This window comes from Oncorhynchus gorbuscha, linkage group LG14, assembly GCF_021184085.1.
Source record: "Oncorhynchus gorbuscha isolate QuinsamMale2020 ecotype Even-year linkage group LG14, OgorEven_v1.0, whole genome shotgun sequence".
Taxonomy (NCBI): domain Eukaryota; kingdom Metazoa; phylum Chordata; class Actinopteri; order Salmoniformes; family Salmonidae; genus Oncorhynchus; species Oncorhynchus gorbuscha.
In genome coordinates this window covers 58,802,849-58,823,913 of record NC_060186.1, presented here as the reverse complement: position 1 = coordinate 58,823,913, position 21,065 = coordinate 58,802,849, and the positions used below count along the sequence as shown (strand labels likewise).

The window sequence follows — 21,065 nt, the reverse complement described above, 5'->3', positions numbered from 1 at the left end:
AAAAGAGAGCCGGCAAAAGAGAGGGTGGAGGGAGGAGGGTGAAAGAATTACAGAGCGGGTGTCAGATTACTGACCCACTATGGGCAGTGAGTTCAGGCTCCTCCTCTCCGTCCCTCTCTCCCTCCCTCCTCTCCGTCCCTCTCTCCCTCCCTCCTCTCCGTCCCTCCCTCCACTCCCTCGCTTTTTCTCTCCCAGATGGTGGATGCACTGATAATCAGACTGAGGTGAGGCAGTAGAACTGCAGCTATCAGCTCAGGGGCGGCAGGCAGCCTAGTGGTTAGAGCGCTGGGCCAGGTTGCTGGATCGAGTCCCCGAGCTGACAAGGTAAAAATAGGTCGTTCTGCCCTTGAGCAAGGCAGTTAAATGCTCTGTTCCCCGGGCGCCGAAGACGTGGATGTCGATTATGGCAGCCCCCCGCACCTCTCTGATTCACATTTCAGTTGAATGCATTCAGTTGTACAACTGACTAGGTATCCCTTTTTGTTGAAGTCAGCCAACACTCAACCAAGCCAAACAACTACAGCACACTGAATAAGACTGCAGCTGTGGTCAAATACCAGCACACAAGAATCTGTGTGTATGTGTGTCTTCATCTCCCTCCCCAAAATGTGTGTGTGTGTGTGTGTGTGTGTGTGTGTGTGTGTGTGTGTGTGTGTGTGTGTGTGTGTGTGTGTGTGTGTGTGTGTGTGTGTGTGTGTGTGTGTGTGTGTGTGTGTGTGTGTGTGTGTGTGTGTGTGTGTGTGTGTGTGTGTGTGTGTGTGTGTGTGTGCCCGCAATGCATGTGTGTCTCTCTCGCTCTGCAGGAAGGATCAAACACACACTCAGCAAAGTCTGCAAACTGCAGTGTAAAGCACAAGGCTTGAAATGTGCCATCTGATACTGCAGTCGGGTGTAGCTACAGTATGTCAAATCAGAATCTCATCCATTTGCAGAATGTATCCTTCTCTGTGTGCACAGTCACCGTCAGTGGAGGTGAAATCAGATAAGATTGGAATGTATTTGTTTTGGTGATGGAGAGAGGGAGAGGGAGAGGGAGAGGGAGAGGGAGAGGGGAGAGGAGAGAGAGAGAGAGAGAGAGAGAGAGAGAGAGAGAGAGAGAGAGAGAGAGAGAGAGAGAGAGAGAGAGAAACAGAGCCCATGTAAAATGGCCACTGTCACATCATGTAACAGTGTTATGAGCAGGTTTTAAACCCAGTAGTGGTTTTCTATTCAATTCTATTCTATTCATCCCTGTAGGGACTGACAGGACCCAGCCAACACTGCAGGTTGAAGCTACAGTGAATGGGGAGATTACTATGCAGACAGGAGATACTGTATGAGTCAATATCCTCTTCCTTCCACTTATCATACTTTGAAGCTGAAGTGGGTCACTTTATTTAAATACAATATGAGCTACACAGGCCTACTATTTCCCCTGATAGGTATGATTGAAAGTGCCTGGTACCAATTCTGTTTTTGCTGTCTTGCCAACTCTGAATGGTCATTGGGAGTTGGCAAAACAGCCCAAACAGATCTGGGACCAGGCTATGATTGAAAGTTCATTGGGGTGAATAAAAAATAGAATATGCTGTATGACACAATCATAGATCTTCAGTAGAGATACAACTTTAGTGTAGACATCATGTCCATCTTTAGAGTGATAAAATACATCATGCCAATCTTTAGAGAGATAAAATAGACTAAATTGCAGCCATGACCCAACTGAGCTTCAAGACATCTGAGAGAATCATGAAAGTGAAACTGAAGAGTCAATTTAGAAAAACAATATCCTGTTTAGTCAAATACGTCTAATAATAAGACGTATTTAGTGCAGAGTTGAAGACAGAGTGTGTTCCTGTTATGTCATAATGGATATAAACCCAGTGAACAAAGATAGTGTTTTCTTTCCTCAGTCAGGAGAAGACGGGAGTCTTATGATGCTTGACCTGGAACTCACTGTTTGTGTGTGTGTTGTGTGTGCGCGCGTGTATGTGTGAGTGTGTGTAGGCGTGTGTGTGTGTGTGTGTACATATACAATATATCTATATCTCTCACCTCATGGTGGTGTATCTGGGCCTGTAGTTCATGTATGTTACTGGTTGAAACGGGTCGGTCCTGTATGATGCGGTGAGCTTCCTCTATCAGCCTCTGGAGGTTCCTCACTTCCTGCTCATACTGCTCATACTGCACCACGGCCTCCTGGGAAAGAGAGTCCAAAGCAAGTTGGGGTCAACTCCAACTAAAATCAGGTATTTACTAAGAAAGTATAGTGAAATGATAGTTACACAGTAATGGCATAATTGTTTGTTTCTTTGGGGTTTATTACAACAAGCACCCTTGCACAGAGAGTATGTTAAAGATTGTTTAGTTGGTTACCCTGCCTTTGACCTTTTAACAGCCCATTCGAGGTCAGCTCATCCCTCCCAGACCTAATCTTTACCAAAACCAGCTTAACAACCAAATCAGCCCTGAACCACTAAGTTAAAGTGATGCTCCAAAGGTTTTGTATCATTTCAGACAGTACTTTTAGAAAATGTGCTCACAAGCCAAAACGGATCCCCAAGAATGACCTCATCCATTTTGTATGATTTGTTACAAATTTGTAAGATCCCAGACTGCGTCTTTAAGAAGAATCCTGAGATGAGCACACAGAAAAGAGAATGTACATCACACACCTGATCCTTTTGCCATTTGTCTGTTTTAGCGAGACATCTTGTCACACAGAAACAGTTGTTGTGCCCTGCCCTATAACAGCACTTGCGGCATGTCTTACAGCTGAATGACTGCTGTTACTCACTTTGCCCAGCAGTCCCACGCAGCTTTCTCAGCTTTACGATGACTATATCTTCAAATGTATCATTTGATATGATGCTGTGGGTGTCGACCCCTACCTGTAGGATGTTGCACTGTTGGATTGTGGTGTGCTGCAGCTGGCTGGCCTCCTGCTGCAGGCTCTGGGCTGTTCTGCAGATGGACAGGCTGGCCACTACCTCCTCCGGCAGCCGGAGGGCGCTCTGACACAGCTGTACCGCCTGCACCTGCTGCTTGAAGGCCTCCATCTCCACCAACAGACGCTGGGTGGACAGGACGAACAGGAATGTTTAAAGGGAATAATGTATATATTTTGTAGTACAATGCTGTTCCAGTGTTCCTCAGTATCTGTCTCTAGTATGTGGGTGGTTACCTGTGTTGTGGGTTTTAATACCAGTCTGAGTGGGTGGTCAAGTCCGGTGGGTGGAAGCACACCATTGTGACATATTATGGCAGTGATCTATCTCCATAAGTGTTTACCTGTCTGTGCGTGAGCTGCTCCCTGAGGCTGAGTCGTGCTAGGTCAGGAGAGGTGAGTGTGAGCTGGGCCTGGTCCAGAGAGTCATGCAGGGTCTTCACCTCAGCCTCCAGATGAACCATGTCCTGATGGGAGACACACAGATAAGACAGTTCCAGTTCCATAGTTCCATAATATTTACTGAACCCCCCCCCCCCTAACTAAATCTCACAATGCCATAAGTGATTATTAGAAACAGACTTCAATCGAGGGAGCTACTGCAGGGCAGTCAAGACAGATTAAAAGATTACAGCAACCTAGGCCTATAGAGTCTGTAGTGCTGATGCAGTTCTGATGCAGTTAGCCTCGCGTACCAGCCTTCTAGGCTTACGGCTGGTGGAAAGACTAGTGTAGGGACTGGTAATGACCACAAGATGGAAGTGTGGTGTCAATAAACGCTCTAGTAACAGCCGCATTCTTAACTGCATTGTTTCTGTCATTTCCTGGATTCCTGTTTGCAACTGGTTTAACTGGGGCTTCCTGGTTTGTTGGACACAGGAACGTACCCAGGTCTGAATCAAGGTACAACACCAGAGTCTGGGTTTGTGTGATGTTGCCATTAACTTAATAGAGTAAGTACCCACATACTATACTGAACAAAAATATAAAGGCAACATGTCAAGTGTTGGTCCCATGTTTCATGAGCTGAAATAAAAGATCCCAGAAATATTCCATATGCAAAAAAAGCTTATGTATCTCAAATTATGTGAACACATTTGTTTACATCCCTGTTAGTCAGAATTTCTCCTTTTGCCAAGATAATCCATCCACCTGACAGGTGTGGCGTATCAAGAAGCTGATTTAACAGCATGATCATTACACAGGTGCACCTTGTGTTGGGGACAATAAAAGGCCATTCTAAAATGTGCAGTTTTGTCACACAACACAATGCAAAAGATGTCTCAAGTTTTGAGGGAGCGTGCAATTGTCATGCTGGCTGCAGGAACGTCCACCATAACTGTTGCCAGAGTATTGAATGTTAATTTCTCTACCATAAGCTGCCTCCAACGTCATTTTAGAGAATTTGGCAGTACATCTAACCGACCTCACAACCGCACGTGTAAACACGCCAACCTAGGACCTCCACATCCAGCTTCTTCACCCGCTAGGATCATCTGAGACCAGCCACCTAGACAGCTGATGAAACTGAGAAGTATTTCTGTCTGTAATAAAGCTCTTTCTGGGGAAAAACTCATTCTGATTGGGTGGGCCTGGCACCCGCTGAAATCGTTGAAATTGTTGCATTTTGCGTTTATATTTTTGTTTAGTATAAGTTATCTTTGAATTACTTTCCTTGACTGTGATGAGACGCAGCATTAAAATCATGGATAAGGACTGGCAGAATGTTGCACAACATAATGGTGTATAATTACAGGATAATCAGGATAATGAATTCTGATCACCGGTTGTGTTGAAAAAAGTACACTCCCTATACTTTACATTCATTTTTCCACAAAAGGTGGGTTAACTGATGGGCAAAAACTCTACACCACTGAGGCATGTTACCAGGTTGTAAAAAGGGGGTGCTATTAGGACAGATTTTGTTAGTAATAATGACAGGTATGTTGTGAGGTTATAAAAAGGTGACAGGCTTTATTGTTTTTTTTTTGTGTAGATTTTGACATGACTGTCCACGAGAATACAAATAGGTCAGATCAGGTTTGTAATGAATAACTTCACTCAGACCCCTCTCACCCGCAGAGGGGAGAGGAAAGAAATAGATGGGATTAACAACTCACTTCTTGTTGTAAATCAAGCAAAGAAGATTCAGCCCTCCCTCTCCAATATTCACCAAGGGAATGTCCTTTGTTTCAAGATCATTTTTCCCACCAAAACTCTAACACGTTCAAAAGCGAATACTGGAACAATATTTCTAACATGGAACGTGGGGAATGGTCAAAGACGATCTATAGAACACTTAGATTGAATCATACTACACCGGCTCCGACACTCGTCTTATGTGGCAGGGCTTGCAAACTATTAAAGACTACAAAGGGAAGCACAGCTGCAAGCTGCCCAGTGACACGAGCCTACCAGACGAGCTAAATCACTTCTATACTTGCTTCGAGGCAAGCAACACTGAGGCATGCAAGAGAGCATCAGCTGTTCTGGACGGCGGTGTGATCATGCTCCCCGTAGTCGATGTGAGTAAGACCTTTAAACAGGCCAACATTCACAAGGCTGCGGGGCCAGACGGATTACCAGGACGTGTGCTCCTGGCATGCGCTGACCAACTGGCAGGTGTCTTCACTGACATTTTCAACATGTCCCCTCCTGTACTCCTGTTCACCCACGACTGCATGGCCAGGCACAACTCCAACACCATCATTAAGTTTGCAGACAGCACAACAGTGGTAGGCCTGATCACCGACAACAACGAGACAGCCTATAGGGAGGAGGTCAGAGACCTGCCCGGGGGGTGCCAGAATAACATCCTAACCAAGACTAAGGAGATGATTGTGGACTACAGGAAAAGGAGGACTGAGCATGCCCCCATTCTCATCGACCGGGCTGTAGTGGAGCAGGTTGAGAGCTACAAGTTCCTTGGTGTCCACATCAACATTTACATTTAAGTCATTACATTTAAGTCATTTAGCAGACGCTCTTATCCAGAGCGACTTACAAATTGGTGCATTCACCCTATGACATCCAGTGGAACAGTCACTTTACAATAGTGCATCTAAAACTTAAGGGGGGGGGGGGTGAGAGGGATTACTTATCCTATCCTAGGTATTCCTTAAAGAGGTGGGGTTTCAGGTCATCAACAACAAACTAGAATTGTCCAAACACACCAAGACAGTTGTGAAGAGGGCACGACAAAGCCTATTCCCCCTCAGGAAACTAAAAAGATTTGGCATGGGTCCTGAGATCCTCATAAGGTTCTACAGCTACTAAAACATCGAGAGCATGTTGTAGCTGGTTGCGTCACTGCCTGGTACGGCAAATGCTCGGCCTCCGACCGCAAGGCACTACAGAGGGTAGTGCGTACGGCCCAGTGCATCCCTGGGGCTAAGCTGCCTGCCATCCAGGACCTCACCAGTGTGTATGTTTATCCTGTGTTACCATTTAATTAGCTAGTAAATAAATAATTCAACCAATTTGTGTAGTACTGAATCATAAATAAGGCTTGGGTTATTGCAGATGCAAGGAGGTTACGACTGTTCAGAATGATGATATGATACGAGGTTTAATTAATGATTAATAAATTGACTTTTTATAGATGCGATAGATAAAGACCTTTAAATAGGGAGATGGTAACTCTTTAAAGAACCTCTCTCATGGTGCCCCAAATCCTAATGAGTTGACTGTTTATAGATGCAATAGGCAAAGACCATTAAATAGGGAGATGGTAACTCTTTAAAGAACTGCTCTCATGGTGCCCCAAATCCTAATGAGTTGACTGTTTATAGATGCAATAGGCAAAGACCATTAAATAGGGAGATGGTAACTCTTTAAAGAACCTCTCTCATGGTGCCCCAGATCCTAATGAGTTGACTGTTTATAGATGCGATAGGTAAAGACCATTAAATAGGGAGATGGTAACTCTTTAAAGAACCTCTCTCATGGTGCCCCAGATCCTAATGAGTTGACTGTTTATAGATGCGATAGGTAAAGACCATTAAATAGGGAGATGGTAACTCTTTAAAGAACCTCTCTCATGGTGCCCCAGATCCTAATGAGTTGACTGTTTATAGATGCGATAGGTAAAGACCATTAAATAGGGAGATGGTAACTCTTTAAAGAACCGCTCTCATGGTGCCCCAGATCCTAATGAGTTGACTGTTTATAGATGCGATAGGTAAAGACCTTTAAATAGGAGATGGTAACTCTTTAAAGAACCTCTCTCATGGTGCCCCAGATCCTAATGAGTTGACTGTTTATAGATGCGATAGGTAAAGACCATTAAATAGGGAGATGGTAACTCTTTAAAGAACCTCTCTCATGGTGCCCCAGATCCAAATGAGTTGACTGTTTATAGATGCGATAGGTAAAGACCATTAAATAGGGAGATGGTAACTCTTTAAAGAACTGCTCTCATGGTGCCCCAGATCCTAATGAGTTGACTGTTTATAGATGTGATAGGTAAAGACCATTAAATAGGGAGATGGTAACTCTTTAAAGAACCTCTCTCATGGTGCCCCAGATCCTAATGAGTTGACTGTTTATAGATGTGATAGGTAAAGACCATTAAATAGGGAGATGGTAACTCTTTAAAGAACTGCTCTCATGGTGCCCCAGATCCTAATGAGTTGACTGTTTATAGATGTGATAGGTAAAGACCATTAAATAGGGAGATGGTAACTCTTTAAAGAACCTCTCTCATGGTGCCCCAGATCCTAATGAGTTGACTGTTTATAGATGTGATAGGTAAAGACCATTAAATAGGGAGATGGTAACTCTTTAAAGAACCTCTCTCATGGTGCCCCAGATCCTAATGAGTTGACTGTTTATAGATGCGATAGGTAAAGACCATTAAATAGGGAGATGGTAACTCTTTAAAGAACCTCTCTCATGGTGCCCCAAATCCAAATGAGTTGACTGTTTATAGATGCGATAGGTAAAGACCATTAAATAGGGAGATGGTAACTCTTTAAAGAACTGCTCTCATGGTGCCCCAGATCCTAATGAGTTGACTGTTTATAGATGTGATAGGTAAAGACCATTAAATAGGGAGATGGTAACTCTTTAAAGAACCTCTCTCATGGTGCCCCAGATCCTAATGAGTTGACTGTTTATAGATGTGATAGGTAAAGACCATTAAATAGATGGAGATGGTAACTCCCCATTTAAAGAACCTTCTCTCATGGTGCCCCAGATCCTAATGAGTTGACTGTTTATAGATGTGATCAGAGGTAAAGACCATTAAATGAAAGTTGTGTTTTTTTGAGATGGATTAAAACTCTGTTTTAAAGAACCTGCTGACTCATGGTGCCCCAGATCCTAATGAGTTGACTGTTTATAGATGTGATAGGTAAAGACCATTAAATAGGGAGATGGTAACTCTTTAAAGAACCTCTCTCATGGTGCCCCAGATCCTAATGAGTTGACTGTTTATAGATGTGATAGGTAAAGACCATTAAATAGGGAGATGGTAACTCTTTAAAGAACTGCTCTCATGGTGCCCCAGATCCTAATGAGTTGACTGTTTATAGATGTGATAGGTAAAGACCATTAAATAGGGAGATGGTAACTCTTTAAAGAACCTCTCTCATGGTGCCCCAGATCCTAATGAGTTGACTGTTTATAGATGCGATAGGTAAAGACCATTAAATAGGGAGATGGTAACTCTTTAAAGAACTGCTCTCATGGTGCCCCAGATCCTAATGAGTTGATTGTTACATTATTAATTTAATCAAGTAACAATTAAACATAGTTAGGTGATAAGATAAATAACAGTCTTCAGATTTATGTTAAATTCAAGTCACAAAAGTTTTAATAACAGGTGTGTTACCTTGGTTAAATAATGACAGATGTGTTAGTTACCTTGGCGGCATCCTGCAGGCTCTGGAGGCGTGTCTTTGCGCTCTGCTCCAACTCCTCAGTGCATCTGCTCAGTTGTTTCACCTGCTGGCTCCACCCCTCCGTCTGTAGCACCTCCCCCAGCTGCCCTTCCCTTTCCCCCATGGCCTCCAGGTCACCATGGAGACCACGACACTCTCGCAGCACCGCCTGTCACCATGGGAACACAGAGCGGTAGAGATAGAAGGAGCGCTAAACAGACATCACTAAGGCTATGGACAACACTAAAGAACCTGACTGGCTGCCCTTTATGTCACTCAATAATGAGACACCCACCTGGTGGGCTCTGATTTGCTCCTGAAGCTGAGAGGCGGAGCTCCAGATTATGTTGCCAGTGACCAGGGTCTCTGCTTTCTCAGCCCAGCCCAGGAGGAACTGCCTCATCCCCTTATACTCCTCCAGCTGCTGCTCTGCCTGCTCAGCACACAGGGTGGGACATGAGAAAGGAGAGGTGAGGAGAGAGGAGAGAAGGAGGCGAGTGAGAAACATTCTACTCTGAACATCATTGTCATCGCCATATACATTTTTTTATTTTATCGTTTAGCAGATGCTTTTTCCAGAGTGATTTACAGGAGCAATCAGGGTTAAGTGCCTTGCTCAAGAGCACATTGACAGTTTTTTCACCGAGTAGGCACAGGGATTCCAACCAGCAACCTTTTGGTTACTGGCTCAACTCTCTTAACCGCAAGGCTACCTGCCGCCCTATATGTTAGGAAGTCATGCTACCACAGCTTATTGCCTAATGGAAGAGTTAAGATTGATGACAGATACGGATTGACATCTGACCTTGTGTAGTTGGTTGGCCCGTTCCTGGGCCTGTTGTGTGGTCAGGCGCTGGACCTCAGCCAGTCTGGACAGGGCGTCTCCCAGCTGCTTACACAGTAGAGGGTTCTGGTCCCCAAACTCCTGTACTGCTACAACCAGCTCAGCCAGGGAGCGACCACAACCCTCACACTCTTCACACAGACACTAGAGGGAGAGGGGTAGAGGAAGAGGGGGAAGTGGATGGGTGGAGGGAGGAGGTATAAGAATCCCATCTGGAATATTTCTCACAGAAGTGGGTCACTCTTGAAAGCAGGGGGGCAGCTCTTGTCATTCCAAGTCTTCACTAATACCCCTATAGACCAATCATTAACCTCAATATCTGAAAATGTATTGCCAGTTCAATGAGGGCTAATTACCTTGGTTTCCTCCTTGGCCTGCTCCAGGTCTGTAGCCTTCTCACTGATCTTCAGAGAGATGGTTTTCAACTTCCCCTCAATGTCCTGCAGTCTGGAACTAAAGTCCTCCTTCACATCTCTGGTCTGCTGCACCTCTCTCTCCCTCGACTGGACCTGGAACAGTCATGGCAGATATTAGAATGTTAAAATATCCATGGACATTTATAAGGGTGCCATAATCTCCTATTGAATCTCTAATTTGTCTCATTATTATGCCACGACACATTTCCAGAGGGGGAGGGTACCTGGTCCTCAGCGGAGCCCAGGGCGAGTGTCACCTCAGCCAGCTGCATGCTCAGTTCAGAGGGCAGGGCTGCCTGGAGGTCCTGGTACTTGTTCTGTTGCAGCTCCACCATCCTCTCCACACTCTGGCGCCTACTGATGACCTCACCATGGGCTGTCTGTGTAATAGATTGACAATAAGGTATACTACTGGCTGCAGACTTTTTGGATACGGAAAAAAGTGTGTCTTTAAATAGGTCAAGCGGTCTGTGTGTGTGCGTGTGTGATTGTGATTGTGAGTCTACACACTCGTACCTCTAGCTCATGCAGCAGTGAGTCCAGGTCAGATGAAGGGCTCAGTAGCAGTCCCCTGGTGTCCTGGATCCATCCCTTCACCAGTCCTAGCTCCCTCTCCACCTCCTCCCTCTCCCTCAGCTCTTGCTGTACCTGGGCCCTGCTACCACGCACCTGCAGCAACAGGCTGGGGACACACATGACATAAGATGATACCTCATTGTCTTATTACATAGAAATTGGATTTTCATCTCAAACCTCCTTCACCGTCAACACAGTAGCGATAATTTAGTGGAACCAATAGAATACATTTAGCCATAGCACAAATGCAAAATTACCCCCTTGCAGTCTGGAACTAAAGTTCTCCTTCACATGTCATGCGCGTTTACCTCTCATATATCTCCAGCATACTCCTGATCTCCTTCAGACAGGGTGTCTCTTCTCTAGTCTTGTCAGTTTTCTCCATCTTCATATCCTCTTCCTCCTGGTCCTCTCCTATCAGGCTGAGTGTGTGTTGCCCCAGCAGGGCCAGGGCTGACTGCTCTCTCTCCACCTCCAGGCTGAAGGAGTCATGGTATTCCAACAGGTTCTGTAGCGCCGCCCTGGTGGCTGCCTTCTCCACTGTGCTGTCTGGCACACGAGCATGGAGGTCTACTGACACAGACTGTACCTTCTCCATCTGAGGACAGAGGCAGAAATATTTCATGCTGAACAGAAACACGTCAATAGAAATTCAGGAACGTGTTTAGTAGAAATGTATATTTTGTGACATGTTAGCCAAGGTAATAGTTAAGCAACTGTTAATTAAGTTACAACCGTGTACTGATTAGGTTAGACCAAAACTCTGGAGCTCGGTGGTTACTTCACTCTTCTAGTTAATTCTTTCTTTAAGTCCTTTTGTGTTGTCCTTGTTCTTCCTGTTGTGGTGCATAGAACCAGCCACAGGAAACTGACCCAGTCATTTATAACGGTGATGTCATGTCCAGTTGAACAATGGCCCCAAAGAAAGGCCCCAGGCAACAAGAACACGTCACATCAAAGGATGTGAGCATTTCCTATCTGATGACATCATTTCCTGTTAAGGAGTAGCGCTTTGTGGGAGCCCTTGTGAGTTGGAAGTGGATGGAAGGCTTTGGCGGGAGCTCATCGCTGGCCTGATGCCTAGAATTACATCAGTGTACACCCACTGAGTAGTGGCTGTATCTGAGCTAACATCCAACAGAAGTGACCTAAATCAACAGCAGTACGAATTCGTAGAGTAACTACTGATCTCAGAGGCATAAAGGCTGAGCCTCAACCCACTCCTCAAAAGTATCAACAAGGGGAGCACTGTTCTATGGAATGTATTTGAAAATATGTGGACTGAAGCTGTTAGCTGCTGAAAACCACAGGTAGCCTAAAGTGTTCAAATTGCCAATGTGCCTGCTGGAATACTACATACAGTATGTGAATCTACAATAACTACATTTTCCCAAGCTAATATACACATACTGTATGTTGATATATACAGATCTCCTACCTTCTCCCTGAAGCTCCTCCAATCCTGAGCTGTGTCCTCCAGCGCTCTCTTCTGGGCTCGCGCCACGCTGCGCAGGCGGGTCCAACGTTGCCATAAAGATGACACAGAGTGTCCAATAGCAGCTTTGCTGGACTCAGACCCAACCAGAGCCAAATCTGTGGCCTTCTCTTTCAGGCCATTAAGGGTGGGTTCACACCCATCAATCAGAATCACTAGAGACTAGAGAGATGAGACGAGAGAGACAGAGAGAGGGAAGTTTAAGTTGCAAGAAGAGAAGAGAGAGAGAAAAGAGAGAGAGAGAGAGAGAGAGAGAGAGAGAGAGAGAGAGAGAGAGAGAGAGAGAGAGAGAGATAGATAGAGAGAGAGAGAGAGCAGAATCAATCATAGGTCAGAACTTCCACAAATTTACAACAGAAATGACAGAAATTCAGTGAAAGAAAACATTGATTATAAGTCAAACAGTCATAGCTTACCTTGTAACTCTGGAGTTTGTCCTCAGCCTCCTGGCTATTGGCTGCCTTCGCCGAGGGGAACGCAGTCATCATACTTCCTGTTTCATTCATCTGTCCAATCAGCTCCTCTCTCTCCGTCTGGAAGGAGCTCCACTGAGCAGCACAGCTACAGATGACACATTCATTTTAGAGCAGTTAGATTCTGTAACACGTGCACGGACCGCACACTCACACCATGTGAGACCTTACCTCTGCAGATCCTCCCGGTAACCCTTCAGCTGCTCTTTGACCTCTGACCCCTTCTGTCGCATTACCTCCACACCTTCTTTCTTTCTTTCACTTTCTTTCATCTCCTTCGTCACTCCCAGTCCCACCAGACCATCAAGCTGAGCACCCAGGGTCTCCAGCTCATCTAGTTTAGCCATGAAGGCCGGTTCCTGGGCTGAGATCTCCTCCAGCTCCCTGAGACTCTCTGTCTGGTTCTCCAGCTCTATTCCCAGGGTGGTTCTCTGGAGAAAAGCCCCAGCTTCGTCAAGCCACTTGCGGGCTGACTGCTGGGTGGATTGGTGCCTCTGGACCAGGGACAGAGTCTGATCCAGGCTCAGCTACAGTCCACACAAAATTCCCAGTTAAAAAGTGCTTACTGTATGCCAAAGGTCAAGAGGATAATGAATAGCAACCACTCACTCAGTGCTAATTCATGAGAGAATGTTTTAAGAATGATTGAATCAGTTATCAGGGGATGATTGTATCCAGGATAAGTAATTCACTAGGAGGACAGATTAAATCATCATGAGACTACTCAGATAAATAACTGAACTACTTATCGCGAGATCATGACAATATGAATTTAACTGGTCTGTTATGAATGTCCTTTCAGACAAAGCCTGTTAATATTGATAACATGGGGAGAAGTTATTACAGATGAGTCAGATCATCAATGATAGACTAGTTTTAATTAAAAACAAGGCTCCCTTTTCAGCTACTTCAGCCAACAGTTATGATTTACAACATCGTAAAAAAACTAGATTTGATATCTTATGCTCATTTTTAAACATTATCTTTAGATCCAGTGTGTACACATACATTACACAATAGTATAGTATATTTACCTGCTTGGTTCTAAGTGCTTGTTGGACGTCAGCCCTCAGTTTAGCCAACTCCTCTAGGTTAGCCTCCACATTGGCAGGGCAGGCCTCATTTCTACTGCTGTATCTCTGCTTCTCCCTGCTGCCCATGGCATCTGCTACCCTCATTCTGGACTGCACCTCTTCCTCTACCACCTTCAGTCTCCTGACCTCCTCCTCTACCATCTCAACTTTCACCTCTGGAAGGGACAATGGTTCCCCAAGCTTCTTCCGCAGACTCTTCAGCCAATCTGATGTCCGCCCAGTCTCTTTCTCAACTTCTTTGTCCTTCTTGAGACAGTTTTCACATTCTGTAACACAATCTTTTACTTCCGACCTTACGGACTGCAGCTCTTTTTGATGCGAGGCCACTATCTCTCTGGAGGCCTGGATGGCGGCAGGATCACAGTTCAATCCCAGGTCTTCTGTATGTTGGGTGAGTCTCTCCAGGTGAGAGCCCATCCTTTCCAGATCTTCCAGCAGTGTGTAAAGACTCGTCAGTCTCTCTGTGCCACCTAATGTGGTGTCTGAGTCTGACTTCATTCTAGTGAACTGCTCTTTCACTGACTTCAACTCAGAGTCTAGTTTTGCTGATGTTGCATTATACTCTGCCAATGTTTTCAATGAGTCGTCAAGATGTTTCAGTCTCTGGTCAATGGTCCTCTTCAGATTGTCATGAAGGTTAACCAGCTGTTCTGTCTCCTCAGCATGGCATCGCTGGCCCCTGCTGAGAAACCCCTCAGTCTTCCTCCTCAGCTCTCTCACCGCAGGGCTGAGCTGAGACAGGCTTTCAGACAGATCTCCATGGTCATGACGGAGATGAACAACTTCCTGTTCTTGAATACTGACTGTCCGTTTCGCTAAACCGTCTAACTGCTCCTGAAGCTCCTCCAATGCTCTACAAGTGACATTGAAGAAGCAGTCGTAGTCCTTTCTCTCTAGGATAGCCTGCTGGATCCTGTCCCTCTTCTCTTTGGCTAACGCTAGGATGCTGTTGTATTGTTGAGGGAGGGCGTTGAGCTTTTCGTCCAGGTAGCAGTGATCTACCTCCTTTAGCGAGGGGAGAATCTCCTGCCCCACCCTCTGGACGATGAGTAGGAGGTTCTCGTATTCCGACGCCTGCTCTAGAACGTTCTGGAACTTCGCCAGTCGACTCTGCAGTTCCGAATCGTCATCGGCATTGCAGGTGAAGTCAATCTCGGGGAAGGTAATGCCATCTGCCCGTCTCAGCCAGTGACACGTCCTATCCAGGTCGACCTTGAAGTACTTCCTGGAGGTCAGGGCTCTGTCCAGGTCCTGCAGGCGATGGGTGGTTCTCTGGAAGGCCGTCTCGAAGACCCTCTGGAGCTCCTCCAGCCTGGTCACGGTCTCCCCCCGCTCCTGGTCCGTGGCGTCCCTCTCCAGGTCACGACCCTGGACCCACAGAGAGGCCAACTCCCCCTGGTAGGCCCGCAGGCCGCTCTGGACCCCTCGGCACGTCACCACCTGCTTGGTCAGGTCGTCAGGGAGGAGAGCCACGTGGTCGTCCATTAAAGCCTTCCTCTCCTGCTGCTGGACCCAGGACAGAGCCCTCCCCACAGCCTGGAGGAACTGGGTCCGCTCCGTGAAGGCCTAGAAAATAACAATCACACTTTTATTTAAAAACCACTTTTCTTTTTTGTTATATTTTTATTTGAGTGCCTTCAAATAATTGAGATTTAAACCGACATTCCAGCAGGTTCCACATTATTTAAAAAATGATTAATAAAACTACTAAGCACTACTGCAGAAAAATGTATAAATAAAATTATGTGTATGTAAATTAAAAGAAGATTATTACAGACATGAAAATCAAAATGACTACAAACCTTGCTGAGGTACTTCCTCCGCTGGCTCACCCTGGCCCCCAGTGCCTCTACTTCTCCCTCGGCCTGGAGTACCAGCTCCTGCAGGCGTCTCCTCTCGCTCAGCCCCAGTCTAGAGGCAACGCGCTGGGCCTCGCTCACTGCCTGGCCCAGCAGCTGCCCCCGGGCCTCCAGCTCCACACACACACTCAGGTGGTCAAACAGGAAGCTCTGGGCCAGGTCTGGAGGAGGGCTGGCCTTCAGGGCTGATGTTAGGGCAGGACGCTGCTCCTCCATCCACTCCCGGGCCTCCCTCAGTTGGGCTTCCACCCGACCAAGGTCCTCCAGAGTCTGGGAAGAGTCCTGGATCTTCCCCTGGATCAGGCTGTCCAGCTGGGACCAGCGCTTCTCCAAGTGGCCCACCTGGACAAATAAAAGTCTTTAGTAGAATCTCATGCATAGTTATTCAGAGATATTGTTGGCAGTGCTTAAATATTGATCACATACATTATCAGGAAAACACATGCAGGATAATAAAGTGGGAATTGACCTAGGTTTTACCCAACTGAAGGGAGTTTTTACAGCACCTGTTGTTTGACCAGCTCCTTGTCCAGCAGGCTGAGACGTGGCAGGACAGCCTGTCTCTGGTCCCTCAGCTCCTCTAGAGTTCCTCTCTGGTCCTCCAGGTCACAACACAGCTTTCTCAGAGCCTCCAGGTGCTCACTGGTGCTCTCTGTGTCCGCCCTGAGACACAAACACAGGGAGGGGGATAGGAAGAGGAGGTATTACTGTATGAGTCCACACTTTGAACGGTGTGTGTGTGTTTGTGTGTGTGTGTGTGTGTGTGTTTGGCATGTGTGCGTTTGTGTGTCCAGCTTTGTCATACCTGGCCAGGTAGTCCCACTCTCTGGACACCTGGTGGAAGAGTTCCTCCACGGCAGCCACACAGTCATGGTACTCTCCGCTCCTCTGCATGTCCTCACCCCTCTGCCCCTCTAGCTCTTCAGCCCTCTGACCCAACTCCTCCCAGGCCCTCCTCAGACCTCCCATCTCCTCCAGGGCAGGGGAGGACTGGCCCTCCGTCAGCCCAGCCACAGCCTCCCTCAGCTGGGTGACGTCGACCTGCTTCACTCTGAGCTGCTGGAGGAACTCCTGGTAGAATGAAGATGGTATTAGTATTATACTGTCAATGCTTTCTGCTCAGGTCATTGTGTTTGACTGGTAGACTGCTTTAGAGCCAGTAACCATGATAGCACTGAAACAACAATGCAAGTGTTGATCTATCAATCCATACACCCATCCATCTGGTCAATTAACACCTAAACCATTACACTTCACAAGTGGTCACCCATCCGTCCATCCATCCATCCATCCATCCATCCATCCATCCATCCATCCATCCATCCATCCATCCATCCATCCAGTATAAATAAGCTAACAGATGACTATACCCAGTACTGACCTGTGCCTGATCCAGTTGGTTCTGGGTGATCTTAGGCTCCAGTTCAGCCGGTCTCCTGGAGAGGTTCTGCAGCTGCTGCTCTGTCTCTCTGAGTTGAGCTTCCAGATCAGCCCGCTGCTCCTGAACGTCCCTCCAGCTCTCTGCCACCTCCTCACACACCAGCATCCTCTCCTCGATCTACATACACAGGGGAGGCGGAAGCTTTATGTCTGAGGTATGATAAGGATTGGAATGTTGCATAATGCTTGAACCACAGTATTCACTGGTAATCAGTCGTAAGTTTGTTAGCTGATGTTTATCGATTGACATTGTAATGCCATATTGTCACACAGAAACCAATGTCAATACATTCCCAATGCAGTCTGTGGCTGTGGGTAATGAACTGTACTGAGATGTACTCACCTGTAGTTTGACCTGCTGGATGTCTTGGGCGGTCTCCCTCACCCTCTGCTCTGAAAGGTCACAGGTAGAACACACCAGCTGTAGGTAGGTACTGGCCTGCTCCTGGAGAGTCCGCTCATGCTTCACCTGGACAGTACAGCAGGTGAGAGACCAATCAACACGTAAACCATTACACTTGAGGAGTGAATGGCACTATTCAATTGAATATGACCTTCCCATTTGCAATTGCAAACAAAGTATGAAATTATATACATTATATCATGTTAATGTGTTATATATACTAATTATAATAATAATAACATTTTATACATGATTAAAACCCTAGTTCACCAGTTCATACTGTAATCCCAGTTCAATGTGTACAGTATATCAGAGTAGGCATTGTATCTAGCTACTGTTTTGACAAAGCCACTTTGAAGGTATGCCAGCCAGATAGGTAATAAGTGTAGTGCTGGTGAGTGACCTGCTGTAGCGCCTCCTCCAGGCTGAGAGGGAGATGTGCAGTGGGCTCTGGTTCCTCTGAGACTGACACCAGCCAGGTCTGACACTGCTGCAGAGCATCCTGCAGACTGACATGCCTCTGCAACTCACGGTCCAAACTCTGGTACACCTGGGGGAGAGGGAAGGGAGAGAGAGAGTGAGAGAGAGAAAGAGAGAGAGAGAGAGAGAGAGAGAGAGAGAGAGAGAGAGAGAGAGAGAGAGAGAGAGAGAGAGAGAGAGAGAGAGAGAGAGAGAGAGAGAGAGAGAGAGAGAGAGAAAGAGAGAGAGAGAGAGAGAGAGACAGAGAGAGACAGAGAGAGACAGAGAGAGACAGAGAGAGACAGAGACAGAGAGAGAGACAGAGACAGAGACAGAGACAGAGACAGAGACAGAGACAGAGACAGAGACAGAGACAGAGACAGAGAGATAGACGGATGATAAGATAGAGGGGTATAGAGATAAAATGGATGAAAGTCTATCTAAATCAAACAGATTCACAGTGAGTAGTACCCTCTTCTACATTGCAATGCCCTGGACTGTGCCAGGAAAACTATTGTAATGGATGGAGAAAACACCCTATGAAAGACATTAACACATTTCCATAAATCAAAAACCCTTCTATTCCCAAGTCCCTTTCATAAACAATAAACGTCTGGCTGGTAAATAACTAAATAGTGTTTTGTTTGACAGGTGTTGAATGCAGAGGCGTCGCTGCCCTACAGGGGAGAGAATAACAGCAGGACATGATTGACATAGTTAATATGAGAGCCCTGAGGGGTATGATCCGTGATAGACATGTGTTGGCACAAGGCCTGGCAGAGTTGGCAGAAGGGGTACGAGGGTTGGCAAGGTGGTTGGGTTAGAGGGATATAGGCCTGGGAGTTTGGGACTAAGTTGGCAGGCATAGCATGGCATGGCAAGGCTGGATCGGCAGTTGTAGAATTGGCAGAAGGGTGTTGATAAAGTGTGGCTGGATCACACGGGTTAGCAGATTGGCTGAATAGGACTGTACTGGGAGGTGAGCTGTTGACAGTGTGGACGAGCGGTATAGGGCTTGCCAAGATGACAAAGTCGATTTCGCTATTTTGGCCAAGAGTGATAAAATCCAGTTGACGGGGAGAGCAAGGAGGGAGAAATAAGGTAAGATTGAGATAGTGGCTTGGCTGGTACTATTGGTCTGTGTTGGCATTGGTGGTTGTGCTCTGCTTTGGCGGGCCTTATTTGGCAAGGAACATTTGGTTGGCAGTCAAGGGCTGTCTTGGGAGGAAGGTTTAGGTGTTTGTATGGGTTGGGATTAAGTGAGTGGCTGGGCAATTGCAGTGTTGATGGAGAGACTGTGTTGGTGTGTGTTGTAGTCTGTGCACAAAATTATATATATTTGCCTATTATAATTTGAATTGAAGGACGTCTTAATGTGGGTAACCCCCCCCAACACACCCCTCCCCCGCATTACTCACTCTCTGTGCCGTGCTGCAGATGGCAGAGTAGCTGTCTCGGGTGCCTTGCTGCTGAGCCTGGACCTGCTGTCTCAGCCTGCTCTGCACACGCTCACTGCAGCCCTCCACCAGGTCATCTCCCCTCTCCTTCAGCCCAGACAGGCGGTCCTCAAAGCCTGCTATCTCCTCCATGATGGCCTGGACCAGGGGGGAGAGGAGGAACGGAGCCAAGCACTTTTTGGGTTAGTGAGGGGTTTGGTTGAAGAACGTGGTGGACATCAAATAGACAAGAGTGCATGCTGAGCCAAAGGATCAGATTGGATGGATGAACTTGAGGGGAGGTCAAATTGAACAAAGAGAGAAAGAAATGTGGCTTACATACATACAGAGAAATGTGGCTTACAGAGATATCTGTGTCCTGCTCATGAGATAAAAGGATGAACACTGTTTATACTTGATTGCTATAGGATGTCTTGCTCCCAGACAGACTAAATACATTCTTTGCTCGCTTTGAGGACAATACAGTGCCACTGACACGGCCCGCTACCAAAACCTGCGGACTCTCCTTCACTGCAGCCGACGTGAGTAAAACATTTAAACGTGTTAACCCTCGCAAGGATGCAGGCCCAGACGGCATCCCCAGCCGCGTCCTTAAAGCATGCGCAGACCAGCTGGCTGGTGTGTTTACGGACATATTCCGTAAACATTGATTACCAACAACGACGAGACAGCCTACAGGGAGGAGGTGAGGGACCTCAGAGTGTGGTGTCAGGAAAATAACCTCACACTCAACGTCAACAAAACAAAGGAGATGATTGTGGACTTCAGGAAACAGCAGAGGGAGCACCCCCCTATCCACATCGACGGGACAGTAGTGGAGAGGGTAGTAAGTTTTAAGTTCCTCGGCGTACACATCACGGACAAACTGAATTGGTCCACCCACACAGACAGCATTCTGAATAAGGCGCAGCAGCACCTCTTCAACCTCAGGAGGCTGAAGAAATTCGGCTTGTCACCAAAAGCACTCACAAACTTCTACAGATGCACAATCGAGAGCATCCTGTCGGGCTGTATCACCGCCTGGTACGGCAACTGCTCCGCCCACAACCGTAAGGCTCTCCAGAGGGTAGTGAGGTCTGCACAACGCACAACAACCACACGAGCCACTGCCTGTTCACCCCGCTATCATCCAGAAGGCGAGGTCAGTACAGGGACCGAGAGACTGAAAAACAGCTTCTATCTCAAGGCCATCAGACTGTTAAACAGCCACCACTAACATTGAGTGGCTGCTGCCAACATACTGACTCAACTCCAGCCACTTTAATAATGGAAATTGATGGAAAAAATGTATCACTAGCCACTTTAAACAATGCCACTTAATATAATGTTTACATACCCTACATTACTCATCTCATATGTATATGTATATACTGTACTCTATATCATCTACTGCATCTTTCCATCTTTATGTAATACATGTATCACTAGCCATTTTAAACTATGCCACTTTTATGTTAACATACCCTACATTACTCATCTCATATGTATATACTGTACTCGATACCATCTACTGCATCTTGCCTATGCCGTTCTGTACCATCACTCATTCATATATCTTTATATACATATTCTTTATCCCTTTACACTTGTGTGTATAAGGTAGTAGTTGTACAATTTTTAGGTTAGATTACACATTGGTTATTACTGCATTGTCGGAACTAGAAGCACAAGCATTTCGCTACACTCGCATTAACATCTGCTAACCATGTGTATGTGACAAATAACATTTGATTTGATTTAT

General features: G+C 46.3%; 1 protein-coding gene across 8 annotated transcripts in view; it reads right to left on the bottom strand.

The window, feature by feature from the left end:
* Positions 1-21,065, bottom strand: part of syne1a (spectrin repeat containing, nuclear envelope 1a) — a 234,487-nt gene that overhangs the window by 86,205 nt on the left and 127,217 nt on the right. For all 8 annotated transcript variants that reach the window (XM_046298670.1, XM_046298663.1, XM_046298665.1 and 5 more), the window contains 21 exons: positions 19,286-19,462; positions 17,812-17,958; positions 17,349-17,474; positions 16,947-17,123; positions 16,371-16,636; positions 16,072-16,228; positions 15,509-15,907; positions 13,647-15,272; positions 12,784-13,139; positions 12,556-12,700; positions 12,083-12,301; positions 10,953-11,242; positions 10,585-10,750; positions 10,293-10,448; positions 10,009-10,161; positions 9,614-9,796; positions 9,104-9,241; positions 8,792-8,977; positions 3,271-3,393; positions 2,871-3,053; positions 2,035-2,178 (listed from right to left, as the gene is read on the bottom strand). In XM_046298670.1, the coding sequence (XP_046154626.1) occupies positions 2,035-2,178; positions 2,871-3,053; positions 3,271-3,393; positions 8,792-8,977; positions 9,104-9,241; positions 9,614-9,796; positions 10,009-10,161; positions 10,293-10,448; positions 10,585-10,750; positions 10,953-11,242; positions 12,083-12,301; positions 12,556-12,700; positions 12,784-13,139; positions 13,647-15,272; positions 15,509-15,907; positions 16,072-16,228; positions 16,371-16,636; positions 16,947-17,123; positions 17,349-17,474; positions 17,812-17,958; positions 19,286-19,462 (5,517 nt within the window). The remainder of the gene's footprint in view (positions 1-2,034; positions 2,179-2,870; positions 3,054-3,270; positions 3,394-8,791; positions 8,978-9,103; positions 9,242-9,613; positions 9,797-10,008; positions 10,162-10,292; positions 10,449-10,584; positions 10,751-10,952; positions 11,243-12,082; positions 12,302-12,555; positions 12,701-12,783; positions 13,140-13,646; positions 15,273-15,508; positions 15,908-16,071; positions 16,229-16,370; positions 16,637-16,946; positions 17,124-17,348; positions 17,475-17,811; positions 17,959-19,285; positions 19,463-21,065) is intronic.